A 19029-nucleotide genomic window follows, 5' to 3' on the forward strand; every position below is an offset into this window, starting at 1 on the left:
TACTTCAACATCATGCTGCAAAAAGACACCGTCATCAGTCACCACCAAGTGGACGGCAATCACGTATGAATTTCATTCACTTCTTCTCCGACATTCCACGGCACGAACTGCATCGTCCGGGCAGCGCTGCTCATTCACATTCCAGTTTCGTTCGCTCACTCAGCTCAGTATCCGGATGGTTAAGCCAGTGTGCACGTAGAAAAAAAAAGAGTAGCTACGATTGCAAACAGTGCCCAAGGAAGTAGACTGAAATTTCCAACTCAAGGAAAGCGCAGTTAAGCCCGACAAAAAGGTCCCCCATAAACAAGTGGACCACCATGGGCTATACATACGCTGCGAATAAAAGTTACTAACGGAAATGACTCCCACCCCCCAAAACGCATAACGTTGTGAATGGCATGTAGAGCAAATTGAGAGAAGTACATACTTGGTAGAGGTTTGACCTTCTGTGTGAAAAGACGACGTGGAAGAAGTAACTTTCGGAGTTGAATAGAAAGCTTTTCATAATCCTCCCGAAGAGCTGGGCTGGACGGATGACGCTGACCAGGGCCGGGGGTCGGTTGTAGCTTTTACCCAACGGATTTGTGTCTATGAAGCGCAACACACAAGTTACTTGTTCTCCGGAGGGCTTACACTGCTGACATGGGATGGGACTTCTTGGCGTTGGGTGGTAAAAAATCGTACAAGTCACTGCTATCCTAATGATAACAACATAGATCGGCTTACAGTTTCTAATCTTGGCTCGTATGTCTCAACATGGAGCATAACATCAGAAAGCATGGTTGTTTAAACATAAAATTAAGATGTTTACTACGAGACCTTCTAGCGCCTACTAGAGAAGGTCTTGTAAGGACTGTTCATTAAAGAAAGTGGACACCTGTTTATCAATGGTTTAGGGCTAAAACGTAACGCATTTTGATAGACGACGAGACGTACGTCAAATTGGATACCAGTCGAGGGGGGCGACACATCTAAATCTTAATTCTAGATGCTCAAAAAATCTCACACTTGCGAATAAATCTTCGAAAAATCTTCTTTCATTTCTCGCATCTACTTGCATCGCGCATCATCTTTTGTACGAAATCTTCAAAATCTTGATAAATCTCAGCGTACGCGCCGTTAGCCACAGCAAAACACAATATTTCCTGCATCGTAGATAGAGTCGTCCCCCTCGATACCAGTACACTTACCGGGTCCCAATTTTTCAAAGCTGAGCAGAGGACAGATGTGCCTGATAATGTGCGATACATCCGAACCGAAAAAATTTGGAAAAAAAGTTTTTGGGATGGCAAGCCATTTGCTCATGTGGCTTGAAGAGTTCTTCGTATTTCACAACGGGCACAATCAATGGTGAACATGACAGAAAAGAATGCATCAAAAAACGGCTTCCACCCATCTACCGTAAGCATACGGATCCTCCATTGTTTTAGGCCGGATCTGGCATCTGCTCACTATGCTTCTGCTACGCTGGAGATGCTTAAGAAAACTGCAAACTGCCCTGAACTGCGTCCTATCGAAAGATACTGGGCAATCATTAAACGGCATCTTAAGAAAGATGGAAGAGAAGCAAGCTCTGTTGACTGCCTCAATAAAATTTGGTCCGCAGCACAACGAAAAGTTAAGAAGAAAGTTGTGCAGAATCTAATGGGCGGTATCAAGAGAAAAGTCCGAGGGTGCTTCAGAAATGAGAAGTAAACATTCAAACTCACGTGAAATCGGTCATAAAGGGCGAACACGAAATTATTGCGACACATTCAACAGGGCATAACTTTTTTACCATTGGGTAAAAATCAACCAAATTTTGCATACTTTCTCATTGATGTGTATTGTGTACATGCTGTCAAACTTGAAGTCGTGTTTTTCGATTCAACGAAAATGGAGGTGAACCAACGCGAGTTGAGAGAACAAACTCTTTCCAAACACCTGGAATTTCCTGACCTGTCGCACCGGCAGTTGGGAAAAATGTTGAACATTCACCATTCAACCGTCTCCAGAGTGTTGAAGCGGTTCCAGGAGCGGTTGACGTTGGACCACGGCAAAGGAGCTGGAAGAAAACCGGGACCGGAGAACAAAAAGACGGAGGGAAAGGTGAAGCGGATGATTAAAGCAAATCCCAACGTCTCAAGCCGTGATTTGGCTAAAAAGATCGGCATGTCGCAGAGCTACGTCCAGAATGCAAAGAAGAGAGCTGGACTACATACATACAAGGTACAGAACTTCCCAAACCGCGATGAGCGGCAACAATCGACGGCTAAAACTCGGGCACGGAAGCTCTACGAGAAGATGCTGACAAAATATGGCTGCTGTGTGATGGACGACGAAACGTATATAAAAGCCGATTTTAAGCAAATTCCGGGGTTGGAGTTTTTCACCGGCAAGAGCAAGTTCGATGTAGACGACAAATTTATGAAGAAGAAAATGTCGAAGATCGCCTCCAAATATCTCATTTGGTAGGCCATCTGCTCTTGCGGACTGAGGAGTGAGCCTTTCGTGACAAAGTGCACAGTAAATGGCGAGATCTACAAATCTGAGTGCCTCGAGAAGCGCCTTTTGCCGTTCTTGCAGCAGCACGACGAAGCTCCGCTATTTTGGCCAGATTTGGCATCATGCCACTATTTTAAAAGTGTCCTGGAGTGGTATGAGGCCAATTCTGTCCATTTTGTTCCAAAGGACATGAATCCGCCAAACTGTCCAGAGCTGCGCCCGGTGGAGCAGTACTGGGCAATAATGAAGCGGGAACTTCGGAAGAGCAAGAAGACAGTCAAAGACGAGAAGGACATGTTAAGAAAATGGAAAAAAAACTGAGAAACTGGTACCGGATGACACTGTAAAGACTTTGATGGAGGGCATCAAGCGAAAATGCGCTCAATTTTACACTCAAGGCTCCATCGATTAACTTTTTTCTTTTGATTTTTGAAGTAAATATATGTATAAAACTACCCTAACATTTTGGTTTGATTCTAAACATTATAAGAAAATTGGCATGACATTTTCGGTGTCGCAATAATTTCGTGTTCGCCCTTTATGTATGTTGGTTTTCATTTATATAAAGTAAACTAATAAATTTGTTCGAAAATAAATATTTTCCTTTGAGAAACAGGTGTCTACTTTCATTAATGAACAGTCCTTATAAGAGAGGAGTGGATTCAAAACAATCTACCTTAGCAACTTATGCCTAAATGATTTCTAGCAACACTGCCAATGCAATCAATGCGCTGGTCGATTGGCTCTGGCTTTGACAGTTTGTTTGGCCCTCTCTTATACTAGACTCTCTCTAGCGCCTACTAATCCGTTATTTTTTGTGGTGGTATGAGGAAATTATGATCTCTTCCAAGGATTGTTATACGTTTGATACTGCCAATTCTTTTTCTTTTTTTCTGCATGGTTATCTTAGGTTTCTAAGGCTGTGAACCATTTGCCGAGTTAAACTTAACTCATGGTTAAAAGTGCCATTTCGAAAGATATTTTCTATGTTCGAAAATCCCTGTGATCGATCGATTTTCGAGAAGAACTCAGCCACAGTTGTCAAAATTTAACTTCTTGTCTGGATAGCAGGGTTAATCGAGAACTTTCCATCTGTCAAATTTTAACTAAAAGTTAAAAAATTCGCCATATGGTTCAGAGTAAGTAGTGCATTCATTTCGCAGCAATTTTTAACTACCCAGGAATCGGGAAACAAACGATGGCTTATCGCGGAAATTCCCTAGTTCCTAGTAGTCTAGTTCCCAGATATAATGTATTATAGTTTTTCATTAGCATGTTCATTTATTAACTTCTGTCGATCGATTCACGAGTTAGATTTATTCTATTTTATCACAAACTGTTTATCTTAACTTCGAAAAATATATACGGGCAAACTTAACCACAATCTGGCTGAGTTTTTGGTAGGGATCATATGATTTGACGTTTGGGTTGTGTCGTTTGACCTATAAACGTTCAAATTTGATCATTTACACGTCAAACGACACAACCCAAACTTCAAATCTTATGTTCTCTACCAGAAACGCAGCCAGATTGTGGCGGCCATAAGCGATCGTAAAATACTGGATAGTGAAAACCGGAATGATAAAAATATTGCAATTATTATTTCCAAACTGTTTCACAAAAATCCGGCATCACTGCTAATGAGCAAACTGCTGATCCGTTCTGACTATATATTCTATAAATTCCATAGATAAGCGGAGGCAAAGTATAATGTAGCCAAACGAACTGTCAGTTAGTGTAGCCAAACGAGCATGACGTCATCATGGTGTTGTTTGAGGGAGTAGTATTGTAATATTTTGAGCACAAAACGCTTTCCACACTCCACATTCCGATTTATTTCGTGGTCAACGGAAGAACGAAAGATAAAGTAAACCATTCCTCGGTTCATTGTTGCAAAGATTTGTTTTGCACTTCATTTTGAAATTTTGCGCACGAAACAAAACAAAACTGCACACTGGGGGCGACCCCGGTTAAGTGTAGTGGTTAACATCCATACCTCTCACGCCAAAGTCACGAGTTCAAATCTCACCTCCGGACAAGTCACGATTGACCCAAGAGTGTTAAAGTGACTATAATAAAAAAAAAAAAAAAAAAAACAAAACTGCACAACGAAGAGCTCTATGATGGCATGAACTTTTTTCACGGATGCCAGTAAGATCATTTATTTTTCATGGTTGCCAAAACTACTTTTTGTGTCTCCGCTTATCTATGGAATCTATTTTTTTCCCCTGTTCGGGACCTAACACTACTGCGACCAGTAAATTGATCTATTGTAGTATATCCCGTGTCCATAGTTTAGTGCATGTCATATTACTCCATCACTATTGAGAAATGTTGAAGTTTTCGATTTTTTTACAGTTGCCACTCTTGCATTTATCGCAAGGATCCGACTCTAATTGAAAGGTCTCGCTATTTATACCCTTCGGAGTGTTGAAACACCCTCCAAAGACGGGCCCCTTTGTAAGTCAAAATTGGATTCCTTAGCAACAAAATTAAGGTATGACACCGATAATGACCATGCATCAGAACCCTAGTCTTAACTAATTTTTTTCCTTGTTTCAAGATCATCCTCGGTAGACCAAGCCGAGTCTTGTCACTATCAACAAGGCATAAAAAGTAACAAGGACTAAGATGTGTTCCTTTGATTACTGAAAAATTCTGTTCCCCCCCTAGTTTGAAGTAGTCAGGACTAGGAATCGGTGGTAGATCTTACATCCCGTAACGTACCACGAAAAGGTGATCTACCCACGTTACGGGGCGAATGGAATCTATAGTATCTATAGTTCTGACAGCTTCAGATCAACAAACACTCAACCATCTCATTTTCATCGTGGGAAACAACCGGTACGGTGGTTTTTTTTAAACTGTGCACTAATTTTCGGTGATTTCTTTTACTGTTTATTAATTTTCAGTGTGTGTGTTCTAATAGTGGAAGTGAAAACTGTAACAACGGCATTGATTACGAAGACATCTGGATGAAGATATCGAAGCCGGTCCATCAGCAAATGATTGCTCTGCTGGCGGAATGGAAGGATGTTAACCTGAGCACGAAATATTTATTATAGATTTTCACATCGAGGCTCACGAACGTGAATCCCGTATAACTTAACCTAACCAAGAAGACCGTTCTTCGCTCCTCCAGAGACTGAAGACCAGCCAGGAGGTGGACCTCAGAATGTCACGTTCGTGGATCATCCTAAGGATCTTGTTCGAGATCCTTTGGAGTTTAAGGTGATGACATTTGCTGCAACTCCCCCAAATTGGCATACCGTACTCGATTACGGGAAGGAAGATTTGATTGTACACATCAAGCTTATTTTTCAGGAACAGCGAGGACTTCCTGTTCATAAGTGGATACAATGATCTTATCAAGCTGTTGCACTTGGTTTTCGTTTTGTCAACGTGCTCCATGAAAAGCAGCCCAATGTCAAGAGTCAGTTCGAGGTAGACTACCTCTTTGGACTACGGTGCCGTTTAAGTTGATCTTATTATTCTCAGACGGAATAAGTCTGGGGGATTTTGACTGTGGAAAAAATATGACCTGGGTCTTCGAAACGTTGATACGGATCTTTCAGCTGTTGAAATACTCAGACAGGACATACAAGCCTGTCTGGAGTTTGGTAGTCAGAGCTCCGATGGCCCTACCCTTGTAGACGATGGATGTGTCGTCTGCGAACAGAGACAACGATCCACCATCAGGGAGAGCCGGAATATCGAAGGTGAATAGATTGAACATGATGTGCCCAAGGATACTTCCTTGGGGCACACCTGCACCGGCATTTGATGTGATGTCATTCAGATAGACCCGGAACGACCTGTCTGATAGATAATTTTGTATGACCTTCACGAGGAAGATCGGAAGACCATATCGATGAAACTTGTACGCCAGGCCATCATGCCCGACATTGTCAAACGCTTATTCAACGTCTAACAATGCCATAGCAGAAGTTTTAGAAGCAGCCTTGTTCCGTCTAAGAAGGTTTGTTACTCGGGTCAGTTGGTGGACGGTCAATCGACCTTTTCGAAAACCAAACTGTTCCTCGAGTAAGATGTTGTTTTCTTGGGCAGAAGTTAGAAGCCGACTGTAAACTGCCCTTTTGAACAGCTTAGATAACCACGAAAGAAGGCTAGGACGGATCTTCCCCAGGCTTCCGGATGGGGATGACTTTAGCTGACATCCAGCACGAGGGGAAGTGGCCAAGTCTAAGGCACTGATTAGAAATCAGTGCCAGTTGGTTGAAGAATCTGGAACTCAAGTGTTTGAGTTCTAGATTCAGAATTTGGTCGAAAGTTTGTCAGCTGTAATCTCAATTTCAGCAACTGCAGTATCGCATGGAGTTGCCATGTTCAGTCCGAGATTATGAGAACTGACGAAGTGTTGATCTATAGCATCAGAATTCTCTTCAGAGGTTATCAAATGGACGACTGAATCATTGGGTTGATTCAACGGCACAAGTGGTGAAATGGGCTTTGCACAATCCGGGAGAGAATGGATCTGAATGATCTTTGTTAATCGATTGCAATTGGTCTTCAAGTTAGGCAGACCAGAACGCTGGTACTGCCTACGAATGGTGTTACGGAGTCTAAAGAGATCTTTAGTAGGGCTGTCAAGGTTCAGAGTGTTACTCACCTGCCTGGATACTGGCACGTGTTTATTTATTTATTTATTGTTTAGTAAATCATCTGACAAACAGTCTTAATGAATATCAAAATTATGTTCAATCTTCTTACTCTATTTACAAATTGAGGCGTTGACATACCCGAAATTGAACGCGGATTCAACCGATGCAAACAAACGAACCATTACAGATATAGGTTGGCTATAACCATACAGATTACGATGAAATCCCGGCTGCATCAGGGACCGCTGACGTAATATCCTACCTGAAGCACGGAAGTCGAGGAGCGATAGAAGATAGGAGCAATCGATGTCACCGTTGAGTAATTTAACGACAAACGTAGCTTGTTGTAATTTTCGTCTTTGATCAAACGTTTCAAGACCAAGCAGACGGCATCTAGCAGGATACGCTGGAAAGTTAGACAGATTCCTGAGAGCAAGCTGTATGAAACTTTTTTGGACTCGCTCGATTCTTAGGTTCCATGTAACGTCGTTTGGAGCCCATACGAGTAAAGTGTTTTCTAGAACCGGTCGCACGATGGAACAATACAGCGCTTTTAGACAGTGTGGATCTGTGAAGACCTTGGCGACTTTGGAGATAAATCCAAGTTGACGGTTTGCCTTGGAAATAATCGATGCGTAATGGGAATGGAAGGAGAGCTTCGAATCCAACACAACACTAAGATCGGTCACATGGTCCACTAGAGTGATGCAAAATTTGAAATTTTCGCTCCACAATACTTAAACGATTCCAAATCGGATCCTGACTAACCTCTCAAAATTTGAACCAATTTGGCGAGAAACTGAGATGGCACAAACCATTTGAAGTTTGTATGGGAATTACTATGGTAAAACCAAGATTTTTGTTCATGTCTATCTAATAATTCACCATATCGGTCTGCTTCAAAAATTTTCAACTGTACTTGTAGGATTTCCAGCTACAACTTTGCTCAAGACCACTTTTTAATTAAATGCAAGGATCGAAAGTTATCAATGGTTCAATGCGCTGATGTCTTATGATCGTGCTCAATCAACTGCTCAGCAGGCAACATTGGTGTTTCTGGGGCGTTGAATAGGACACACAAATCATGGCTACTATGTCACACTGCCAAATACAGTGTTGCCTACAGAGCAGCTGCTTGATCATGTCATAAGTTTACCAATCTCTTAAATAATTAATAACTTTTTCCTGTCTCGTTTTACATAGACACGATCTTCAGCAAAGTTGTAGCTGAGAAAATTTTCTATAAGAATGGCTACTATTGAGCAGCTCAATATGGAAAAAGACTAGAAGGCAATGAACAAAAAGTTGAGATTTCCCATAGTAATTTACATGTAAACTTCAAATGGCTTGTGCGAAGTCTGTTTCTAACCAAATGAGTTGTAACTTTGAGAGGCTAATCAGGACCCGATTTGAAACCATTTAAGCACTGTGGAGCGAAAAAGTCAAATTTTGCATCAGTCTATTGGTCCCCTATCAATCACAGTATCATCGATGTGGTATTAATAAATTATCGGGTCTTTGGAACGATGGAAGGTCATCACGTGGCATTTTGCGATGCTGATGACAAGTTTATTCAAGCGAATCCAGTAAACAAACATGTTGAGCACCATTTGCAGGTGAAGACAATCCTCGATGCAGCGTACCACCACATATATCTTTAGATCATCAGCATATATGAGCTTGCATCTATAGACAAGTGAAGATGCAAAGTAATTGAAAAATATGACAAATAGTAACAGCCCCAAATTGCATCCTTGTGGGACGCCAGACGTGTTAGCAAATGGCGATGAAACATTCCCTGGCCCGGGATATTGCCTCCTCGATAGATTGCTGACACCGATCAACGTTTTCGGACGTCTCCGGTTGGACATCGTAGTTGATGGTTGTGTCGAAGCAGTGTTGATATTGATCCCAGTTGACACAATGGTAGTTGCGCCGGGTAGCTTCGAATCGGTTCACCGAGGAATGAACTTCGGCCACCACCGGATAGTGGTCCGAACTGAATTCCTGGTAGGTGATAGGTTGAGCGATGTTGTTGCCCATGTTGCTGATAAAGATATCGTTGATAGCGTGGACACCAGACCGACTCAACCGGGTGGGAACGTCCGGACTCAAGATGTTGTACTGCGCTTCCTGCAGGTCGTTGTTCTGGATGGTGCCGTTGTGATTTCGTCGACTGTTACCTGCGTTCAGGTCACCAGCGATGATGTATTTTTACCGCTGCCGAGTCAGCTAGATGATATATCGTTGTAGGTCCGCTGCCATCCCATCCCTGTTCAGCCACTATGATGGTGATGGGGCCAAGCGATGTGCTAACCTAAGCCCCGATGGCTTCGATAATTTTGAGTATGAAGTTCGGCAGCAGGTGGCAGGTGATGATGCACCTCACAGTAACGACCCCCCCCCCCCTCCTCGTCTTGCACTGGTTCTGTCGAGTCTCAAGAGCCGAAAGTCCGTTAGGTAGATGTTCGCTTCCGGCTTTAGATGGGTTTCGGTGATGATGGCAATGTCGATCTCCTTGGCGATAAGGAAGTCATGCAGTTCTTCAGTGAACAAGCGTTCCAATTTGCAATCTTTATAACTTCACGGTCTATACCTAGTGGCGAGAGGCAAGGGCAGCATAAAGCTGTTCAGATCGGGTCCTACAAGTGTGCAGGATGATGATGACCTCTGCCACGAGTGTAACAAATTCCTCCGAAGTAAACGGGCAATCGTTGACGGACTCACCTGACACAGCACTGGTATACCATAAACCAGGGGCAGTGGAGAGACCTAGGCAGGGCCGCTGCAGCAGTGAGGCGATGCTGGGGGCCGCTTGCTCTGTTGGAGAATACCCAGCGGGGGTACTAAGGGCTCGTTGAATATGAATGAATTCCACTCTCTTGGAACCGTTACGAGTGGAAGCACGGTGGTTTCCACCGCAGTTGGCACACATTGACTCGTTGTCATCAGCTTGACCACAGGACGCTGTTGCGTGAGTCCCTTCACACTTGTCACATCGTGGCTTCATATGGCAATTTTTCGTGCCATGGCCGAAAGAGAGGCAGTTCATGCACAGCGTTGTTGAGGTCTGTACGACTGCCAAAAGATGATGACCTGAAACAGAACCCGGATGTTGTCGTTCAGCTCGGTGGTGGTAAAGCCCTTTGTTAAGTAGACCAGGAATAACTGGTCCCGTTAGCTGGTGTTCAGCTCGGGTCGCCGATTCATCGGATACACTGCCTCTGGCTGTAGACCAAGCCGCTTCAACTCAGTCTTCACAATGGCCGCCTCGAATGACGGCAAATCTTGCAAAACCATCTTCAGTGGCTTCAGCGACCGCGAATCATGGGTGAAAAAATCCACCTTGTTGTCCTGCAGGAAACTCCCGATCGACTTGTACTCCTCTAGCCTGGAGCACACCATTTTCGTACCGACGCTGCAGAGCTTGAACCGAGGCTGTGGGTTGTGATCTCGTCATAAGTTGGTCGACATCCTTCATTGACGTGAAGAGCGGGGGAATCCGCTCTTTTTTGTGATGGCAACGGCGAGAACTGGTTGCTTTGTAGCACACGGACATCAGCGTCGTCCACTGACGCTCCCGTCTGCGTTCGGGCCTTCATCGTAGGTACCCCTACTGCTGATACGCTAGTACGTTGACGTACCATTTGTTGATTTTTGGTGAGTTGAACCAAACTTTCCAGAGCGTGTGACAATGACGACACTTCAACGGCTTGAAACAAAACAAACTCGAGAAAGTGAGCGGAACAACTCGAGAAAGCGAGCGGAAATCCGGACTGAACTTAACTGCTTGACGGTGAGAATGAACAGTAGACTGATGCAAAATTTGACTTTTTCGCTCCACAGTGCTTAAATGGTTTCAAATTGGGTCCTGATTAGCCTCCCAAAATTACAACTCATTTGGTTAGAAACAGACTTCGCACAAGCCATTTGAAGTTTACATGTAAATTACTATGGGAAATCTCAACTTTTTGTTCATTGCCTTCTAGTCTTCTTCCACAATGAGCTGCGAAACAGTTCGATAACCATTCTTATAGAAAATTTTCTCAGCTACAACTTTGCTCAAAATCGTTTCTATGTAAAACGAGACAGGAAAAAGTTGGAGCGAAAATTTCAAATTTTGCATTACTCTAATGAACAGGTAGTTGATTCCTTCCTATACGCTATTTCAAAACTACCCAAATTTGGGTAGAATCCACCCAGATCGGTCAAAGCTGAACCTACCCAAAAATGGGTAAACTATATTTTGAGTGACTAGTTGACAAATAGACAACATCGACATGAATCCGATCGACTTTGTTCATTTGTCAACTTGTTACTCCCAACATAGTTTACCCATTTTTAATTAGGCTCAGTTTTGACCGATCTGGGTGGATTCTACTAAAATTTGGGTAGTTTTGAAATAGCGTGTATCTTTGTTCAAGAAACTCCAATTTTTGGTCTCTTCTTCTCCAAAAAATTTAGTGCAAGGGAGCGGTTGCTAGCGCACAGCACAACCTTTTTTTAAAGCAGTGCACGTGCTTCCAGACGATCCCTGCATTTGAGTGCAGTTACCAACTTTAAAGACAAAACGCTTGCTAGTACTACCATGATAAACTCTCTCGGTAATGTAGCTTGATTTCTAGAAAGACAATGATATATAGCTTGCCAGCTTTGTTGCAATATACAGGGTTTAGGACACAGCTCGATCAGAATCGAGAAAGGACATAACAAAACATTCCCATTATCACACGTGTATCATCTAGGGCGTTACTTCGTGAAGCAGCTTGCCAACAATTTGGTCGTTTCCTTCTATCGACCAGAGCGAGCTATATTACAAAGGCAGTTTGTCATGATAAAAAGGGATGAAGATTGTATCATTATTGGTTTCCATTTCTGACAAAGCGTTAGCGTTCGGCTCGTTGATCACTTGTCATTTTGTCATTTGGAGATATTTTCAATTGCTTGATGGTCACATAGTTCGTATCTGAATATATTTGGAATCAGTCAACTGATCCCGGTCGAATACCGATAAATTTGGAAAGACCTTCTTATGAGTAAAATAACGAAAATAAAAATGCAATTCAACGATTATTTTTCAAAAGGACGATAATTTTTCGAAAGAAGGATAATTTTTCGAAAGAAGGATATAGATTATCCCGGACTTTTTCTTTCGAGTAATTACGTTTCATAATCTCCGATTTATACTCCATTGACAGTCAAGCACGGAAAATGTGTTTACAGCATCTGCTGCTTCATCCATGTTACTGATCCCATCCGGAATCCGGCGGAAGCAATGAGAAAAAATCTTCTTTTGGTGGAAACGCCAACGGTTGAAAACGAACAAAAAAGTTGCCTTTTTCCGCTTCAGAAGCTACCGCTTTTGTTGACCGGAAGAAAATCAGAACCCGAAAGCATAAGCATTAATTCCACCTGCTCTTGAACGTTCTGCTCATCTTCTCTGCTAATGCCCACTTTACACTTACAGTGAAACAGCGACTAGCGCTGATAATTTTTCTGCTGTCAAAAATCTCCATTAGTGTTGACACAACTGGAGTGCTGATAGAAAACATGCTGATGACCAGTTTTGCTAGCAGCTCGCTCTTCTCCGCTAGTGAACCAGCTCTAATGTAAACGGGGCGTTATGGCCAAAATTGGTGAATTCCGATTAAGTTTGTGCCAGAAATTGGTGCGCCAATGTTAATCAGCACCGAAAAACTGTTTACATCATGCTAATAACCAAAGGTTTGCGCTGCGTGATGCGATGGCTTCTTTTCAATGTTGACAGTGCTGTTCTTTGCCATCGGCTGGCAGCAAGCGTTACCAGACAGTATGATGCGTAAAGCTCAAACGTGACTCTTTGATTGTTTGTTCACATTCGTAAATTCATGAATGATTAGGATGAATCAAAATGAAGCAATTTTTTGATGAAAAAAAGTTTAATAGTTATTTTGATATATTTGAAAACACATCCCACACAGAATGATTTGAGTCAAGCTTGAACATTTTTAATATTGATGGACTGCAATGCTTATATTTGTTTCGTCACACCGGGCGGGTAAGAAATGGCTTCTATTTGTCAGCTCGAAATTAGTTCCATTTTGGAGTCCGTCTTCGCATCACTCAGGGTTTGCGAACGATAGACTCACCAGCCCGTGAATCAGCACTAGTGTAAACACCCCATAAACCTTCGACCAGCGTGCATCTTCGTCGTCTTGTTCTTCTAAGTGGGAAACTTTCAACCCCGCACTTACCATCGCCATCGTAATGACTCCAAACGTCCATGAACTGATTGGCGGACAGTTTCTTCAGTTCCCGCGACTCCGGATCCCGGTACTGGCGCATAAAGTTCTGGGCCTTCTCGATGTGCACCTTTTGCTGTTGCTGCTGATGGTGATCCATTCTGTGCGGTGTCCAGTCACGGGGCGAGTCCTGTAAACGAAAGCAAGACTGAGAGCAGAAAAAACGAGGGTTAGATTTGGTGATATTAGGAATAATTTATGCGAAGGATGGAATCTGAAATGAGTGATAAGATTCAGGAATTCGTGGGACGTTGATTGAGGGTGATGTATTTTAAGAGACAATCCGTTATTAGGGTGCTTCATTTTGAAAAATAAAGTATTTTGAATCTAATTCATTTTCACAGGATTTTGCTTAACACTAAGAAAATTTCGGAAATTAAAGCCTGAAAGCGGGTCTCACTGTAAAGGCTGACTAAAAGTAAATTGGTACGCACAAAAAAGACCTGTAATTTATCATTCAATAAGTTTAAGAAGACCATTAATGGTTGCTTTACAGTACTTTTATTAAAACTTCAAAGTTACAGCATTGATGGTGCGATGAACGATGAACGAAATCTCGAACCTTCCTCTTGATGGAGCCTATCAGCGCCCGCACAGTGGAAACGGACACGGAGTCAGCGCATTTCTTCCATTTTGCTCGCATTTGCTGGATGTCCTTGACTGCCCCGCCGCTTTTTCGAAGTCGCTGCTTTGAAATTGCCCAGTATTTTTCGATTGGTCGAAATTCCGGGCAATTCGGAGGATTCATTAGCTTGAGGACAAAATCGATGGAGTAGTGGCAGCTGGCCAAATCGGGCCAAAGGATGACTTTGCCCCTAAGCTTGCGGTTGAACGGCAAGACACGCTTTTTAGGCATTCTTCGATGTACACTTGGGATGTCATCGTAGAGGATGCGACGAAGGGTTCTGTTTTCAGGCCACAACTACAAATCGCTTGCCATATCATGGCCTTCTTCGCGAATTTGTCAGCAACACGAACTTGAATCTTTCCGGCACATCCCCACGTCCAGTCACGATGTAAAACTTTTGAACGGAAAGCTGCTTAAAATCGAGTTTGACGTATGTTTCGTCATCGATCAAAGTGCCACCCTTGTGCTTCGTCAAAACACGGTCGTACAAGAGCCTTGCACGCTTTTTGGCCACGGAATTCTGCTTCATGTGCCGGTTCGGATGTTTACTGGCTTTGTACGACTTGTATCCTTCCCTGGCAAGGATGTTCTGCACCGTTTGAAAGTTGGCGTTGTACTTTCTGGCCACATCTCGGATCGAAAGGCTGGGGTAGGCTTAAAAGCACATCAACAACTTGCTGCGCAGCTGACGATCCCTGGTTCCAGTTTTTTCGTAGGTCCACGGATTCCTTTCCACACTCAGGGTTTCCTTGTAGGTTTTGAGCACTCGTCAAACTGTTGTTTTCGGCATCTTCAGCACTTTAGCCACCTTGGAACCGAACCACTCCGTATTTTCCAGGTGTTTGTCAGCCTTCATGTGTGCAAAAATCTCTCCCATCGAATATTTGATTACATCCACACGGCGAATGAGAACGACTCAAATTTGAGTTTAGATAACTCATAAGTGCAAAAACACAGCGATGAGTAAAATTACTTCATGTTTTGCAGGTTTTTCGAGGTTAGTCCAGGAAAATCTTCCTGAATATGAGAATAGTATGTATTGGATTCACTCAGTCACTGGTACTACTCCTAGACTGAGTAAAATTTTCGTCAATTTACCTATATTTGATTTTTGAGGGTTTTCACAGGCAACCATGAGGCAAATTTACTCATCGCTGAGTTCCTGCACTTTTGGCGATTATGATTGAACTAAACTCAAATTTGGGTCGTTCTCATTCGCCTTGCAGAGCCAGAAAACGTGGCTAAAAACTTCAAAGTGAAAACTTGGGAAACTTTCTGTCGCGTGTATTGTTCAGAAGGCACAAAGAAACGAAAAAAAGACCCGGTAAAACTATTCTTCGGGCGGAGGCGAAGCACCAAACAAGCAAAAAGAACACGACGCCACAGCTACTCGATTCAAATTATTGTCTTAAAGTTTTTACAATAAATTAAAATAAATAGAATTTCACTTACACTTATGCAAACGCAACAACAATTCAAGATAGAGCTGGAATTAGGGAGAAACAGATTTTGTAAGCAATGACTTCTCTCGATGATTTCAAGAAAGCCAAGATTCACTCACTCAAAGCAACGTCACCATGGGGTAGAAGAAGACTTCCCCTTCCCGTTGGTTAGCGTGGGCGTGCCTTGAGTTTCGAGAAATCATCGAGAGAAGTCATTGTTTATAAAAGCTGTTACGCCCTAATTCCAGCTCTATCAAGAATTGTAGTTTGGGTTTGGCACAAGTTAAAAATAAGCGGATTCTCATGAAATCAGCAACAACGAAAACAAACCAACCGTTTGTGGATGCAGAGCCTACTAGACCTGTATCTTCGGTTCAAGTTATCAGAATTTGGTCAAAATTGTATGTGTGGATTCCATGTTGTGGTGATGAAATTGATCTGGTTATCAGGCACATATTTATCTTCATTGAATTGCTACCAATCTGACTCTTTATAAACGAACCAATCAAAAAGCCTTCCTTGAAACTACACCCTAACAACATTGTTCAGAGGGCATTTTCGATCCCAAGGTTCCTACCAATTCACCAATCGACCAATCACTGTCTTGAGCAGCCTGATTAGTCAGTTCAAGCATGAAACACGTTCTGTTATGTATTTTTAAGTTCTGCATCCGTTTTAAATTCTAGATCCGTTTCCATGATTCTTTGCGTGGAGTCAATCTCTTGGCACAGTTTTGGCTGGATACAAGCCCTGAAGGTGGAAAAAAAAGTTTACCAAACCCGAGCATTTCATTAATCAACGACCGCAGAGACGCAAAGTTTCATTAATCAGCGACGTGCTTTGACACAATCTCAGAAGAAACCGACATTCTCTCCCACTCAATTCATCGTTATCAGCCGTAAAGTTTCCCGGCCCTGTCACCTGCGTTGAGTTAATTATCGTCCTTCCTGGGAATGATACGACTACACTGAATTATTCACGAACAATAGAGTCCCTCGGATAACCGATCAAATAGACAATTATTCATCCAACAAATGCAAGGCAACGCTGAGCCGTGTATGTAATTGGATTGTATTACCAAGGAGCTAGTCTCCGCGCAATGTCGTAATTGATGGACCATTTGCCACCATCAAGGTCACAATGCTCGACGCAATCAATCTGGATTAAAGCCATGTCGACAAACCGGTTCACTTGTGCACTTAAAACGCCACGTGATTGGTATGTGTGTGTTTGTGAGTGTATGAAGCGGGATTTCCACCGGATGTGCGTGTCCTGATGACATCCATTTCCGCACCCCCTTGCACTTTCCATCTTCCCTTGCACAGTCACATTTATGAAGACGGATGGTGGCGAAAAGAAAACTTTGAACCACGCACAAGCCAAGGGAGCAAATCCACGCCAAGTAGCAAACGAATTTCAGATTTCACCTCTCAGAATTCCATGAAACTTCGCATAACTGTTCACTAGGGGCAAGGAACCAAGATTGTGCTGGAACTCGGCTATTTTGACTATCACTTAATTTTTCAAAATGGCGTATTTGATATCAATAAATCAATCGAAATGACGTCTGAGACAAAGTTGAAAGAAGCTGGATTGCACTTAAAAAAAATACACGCTAAAAAAATATCACAATTTTTTATCAAAAAATGAAAACATAGGTATGTTTTTTTTTCGTGTTGGGTGTATTCATTACTGCGACCATTACTTTGATCTATTGTGATATTCTTCGTTTTTATAGTGCTTTATCAGTTATGTCGTATCACCGACCGACATAGACTGACCAAAAGCATTTTCCCAGCCAGGTATTACATTTCGAATGAAATGTACTACTTTACTGGGACCTGCATTCCAAATATCAAAGGGTTCTGCCAGCCCCTTATCCAGAAAAATACGCCTTTTATAATCTTCAATGCACAAGAGCATAGCAGGTGTTCAGAGTCTTCCTTTTCTATACCACATAATCGACACATATCCTATTGAAGTTTTCCTATTAGCTGCAAATGATATTTACATGGACAATGTCCTGTTATCAAACCAGTATAGACACTGAGATCTTTCTTTGATAATTCAAGAATTTTGCTAGTCATTGAAATGTTCGGAATTATGAACCGTTTCGACTGCCTAGCAATGGAAGTGTTGTTCCAATTGGCCTCCACTTTCATTTTTTTCCATTTCTTGATCTCCATTTTAAGAGAACAAGTAGAATGGTTCTGGTCCTATGAATTGTTGAGATGATCCTAGCCTGGCTAACGTATCGGCTTTTTCATTCCCTTCAATTCCACAGTGGCCAGGAACCCAATATAAGTTTACTTGGTTTTGACAGGCCAATTTCTGAAGTGACATTGCACATTCCCATACGAGTTTGGAATTGCATGTTGCTTGTTGTTTTAAAGCATTTAATGCTGCTTGACTATCAGACATAATGCAGATATTCGAATGTTTATTATTCCTGCGCAAGCATATTACAGAGCATTCAAGAATTGAATGCTTAAATTTCTGCTTGGAACGCGGTTGGCCAGTAACCCATGGATATTGAGATTTTTTTTTTTTTTTAAGTTTAGTTTTTATTGTCAGTGTTTTTACAATTAGTTTTCTATATCTAGATGAAAATTCAACTCAGCTACATCAATTCTACCGTTACATCCATTAACAAAGCAGATGTAATTAATAAAAAGTTTAAGAATTTCCACACGTTTCGTATTTCCTATTCCTATTAAGGCAGGTCTCACCAGGTCTTCAAATGTGAGTCGTCTCCATCCATCCAAAATGCCTGTTATCCTCTGCTGCAGGACCGTCCAAGCCGGGCCAACACGAGTGCAGGTTAGGGTGCTTCATTCTGAAAAAAGTGATGAATTTCTGATGGGCCACCCTCCAGTTCGATTCATAGCCCCAAAATATGAACCTGTGCAAAAATTGGTAAAGATTGATGAAGGTTTAGAGGTCGCGCCAATGATTTGAAATTTGTATGGGAATTACTATGGAAGAATTTAAAAAATCGCTTATATCGCTATAACTTTGCTTCTACTTGTCCAAATGTCGAAAAAATTTAGTATGTTATTGCTATGGCAATAAACAAAAAGCCTACAGTTGCTACGCTCAGTTTTGCAGCGTATCAAGAATTATAAAAATGTGAAAAAATGGCAAAATAGGGTAAATTGACAGATGAATATGTACAAGGCAACAACGCCAATTTCATCGCAACAACAACAGGCTTGTTGATCATTGTCATGACAACCACATATTTTTTTTTTCAACGTTTGGACAACTACAACCAAAGTTAGAGCAATGTAAACGAAAATCAATAATTTCCCATACTAATTCACCAAAATCTCCATACAAAATCCAAATCATTGGCGCGACCTCTAAACCTTCATCAATCTTTACCATTTTTTGCACAGGTTCATATTTTGGGGCTATGAATCGAACTGGAGGGTGGCCTATCAAAAATTCATCACTTTTTTCAAAATGAAACACCCTAGTGCAGGTGCAGAATTTATGGAGGAGAGTTTCCGCCGTTTGATTGTCACAATGTGTGCAGTTCTCGTCCGCCACACGCTGCATCACAAAAAATA

At 42.1% G+C, this 19029-nt stretch overlaps 1 protein-coding gene across 7 annotated transcripts in view; it reads right to left on the reverse strand.

Moving 5' to 3' along the window:
- The window catches only part of Cbp53E (Calbindin 53E), a 302857-nt gene that overhangs the window by 120631 nt on the left and 163197 nt on the right, over positions 1 to 19029 (reverse strand). For all 7 annotated transcript variants that reach the window (XM_065227714.1, XM_065227707.1, XM_065227700.1 and 4 more), the window contains one exon: positions 13340 to 13535. In XM_065227714.1, the coding sequence (XP_065083786.1) occupies positions 13340 to 13487 (148 nt within the window). In that variant the 5' untranslated portion in view covers positions 13488 to 13535. The remainder of the gene's footprint in view (positions 1 to 13339; positions 13536 to 19029) is intronic.

Source organism: Ochlerotatus camptorhynchus, unplaced genomic scaffold, assembly GCF_037179485.1.
Source record: "Ochlerotatus camptorhynchus isolate MF236.1 unplaced genomic scaffold, CSIRO-AGI_Acam_v1.1 ptg000022l, whole genome shotgun sequence".
NCBI lineage: Eukaryota > Metazoa > Arthropoda > Insecta > Diptera > Culicidae > Ochlerotatus > Ochlerotatus camptorhynchus.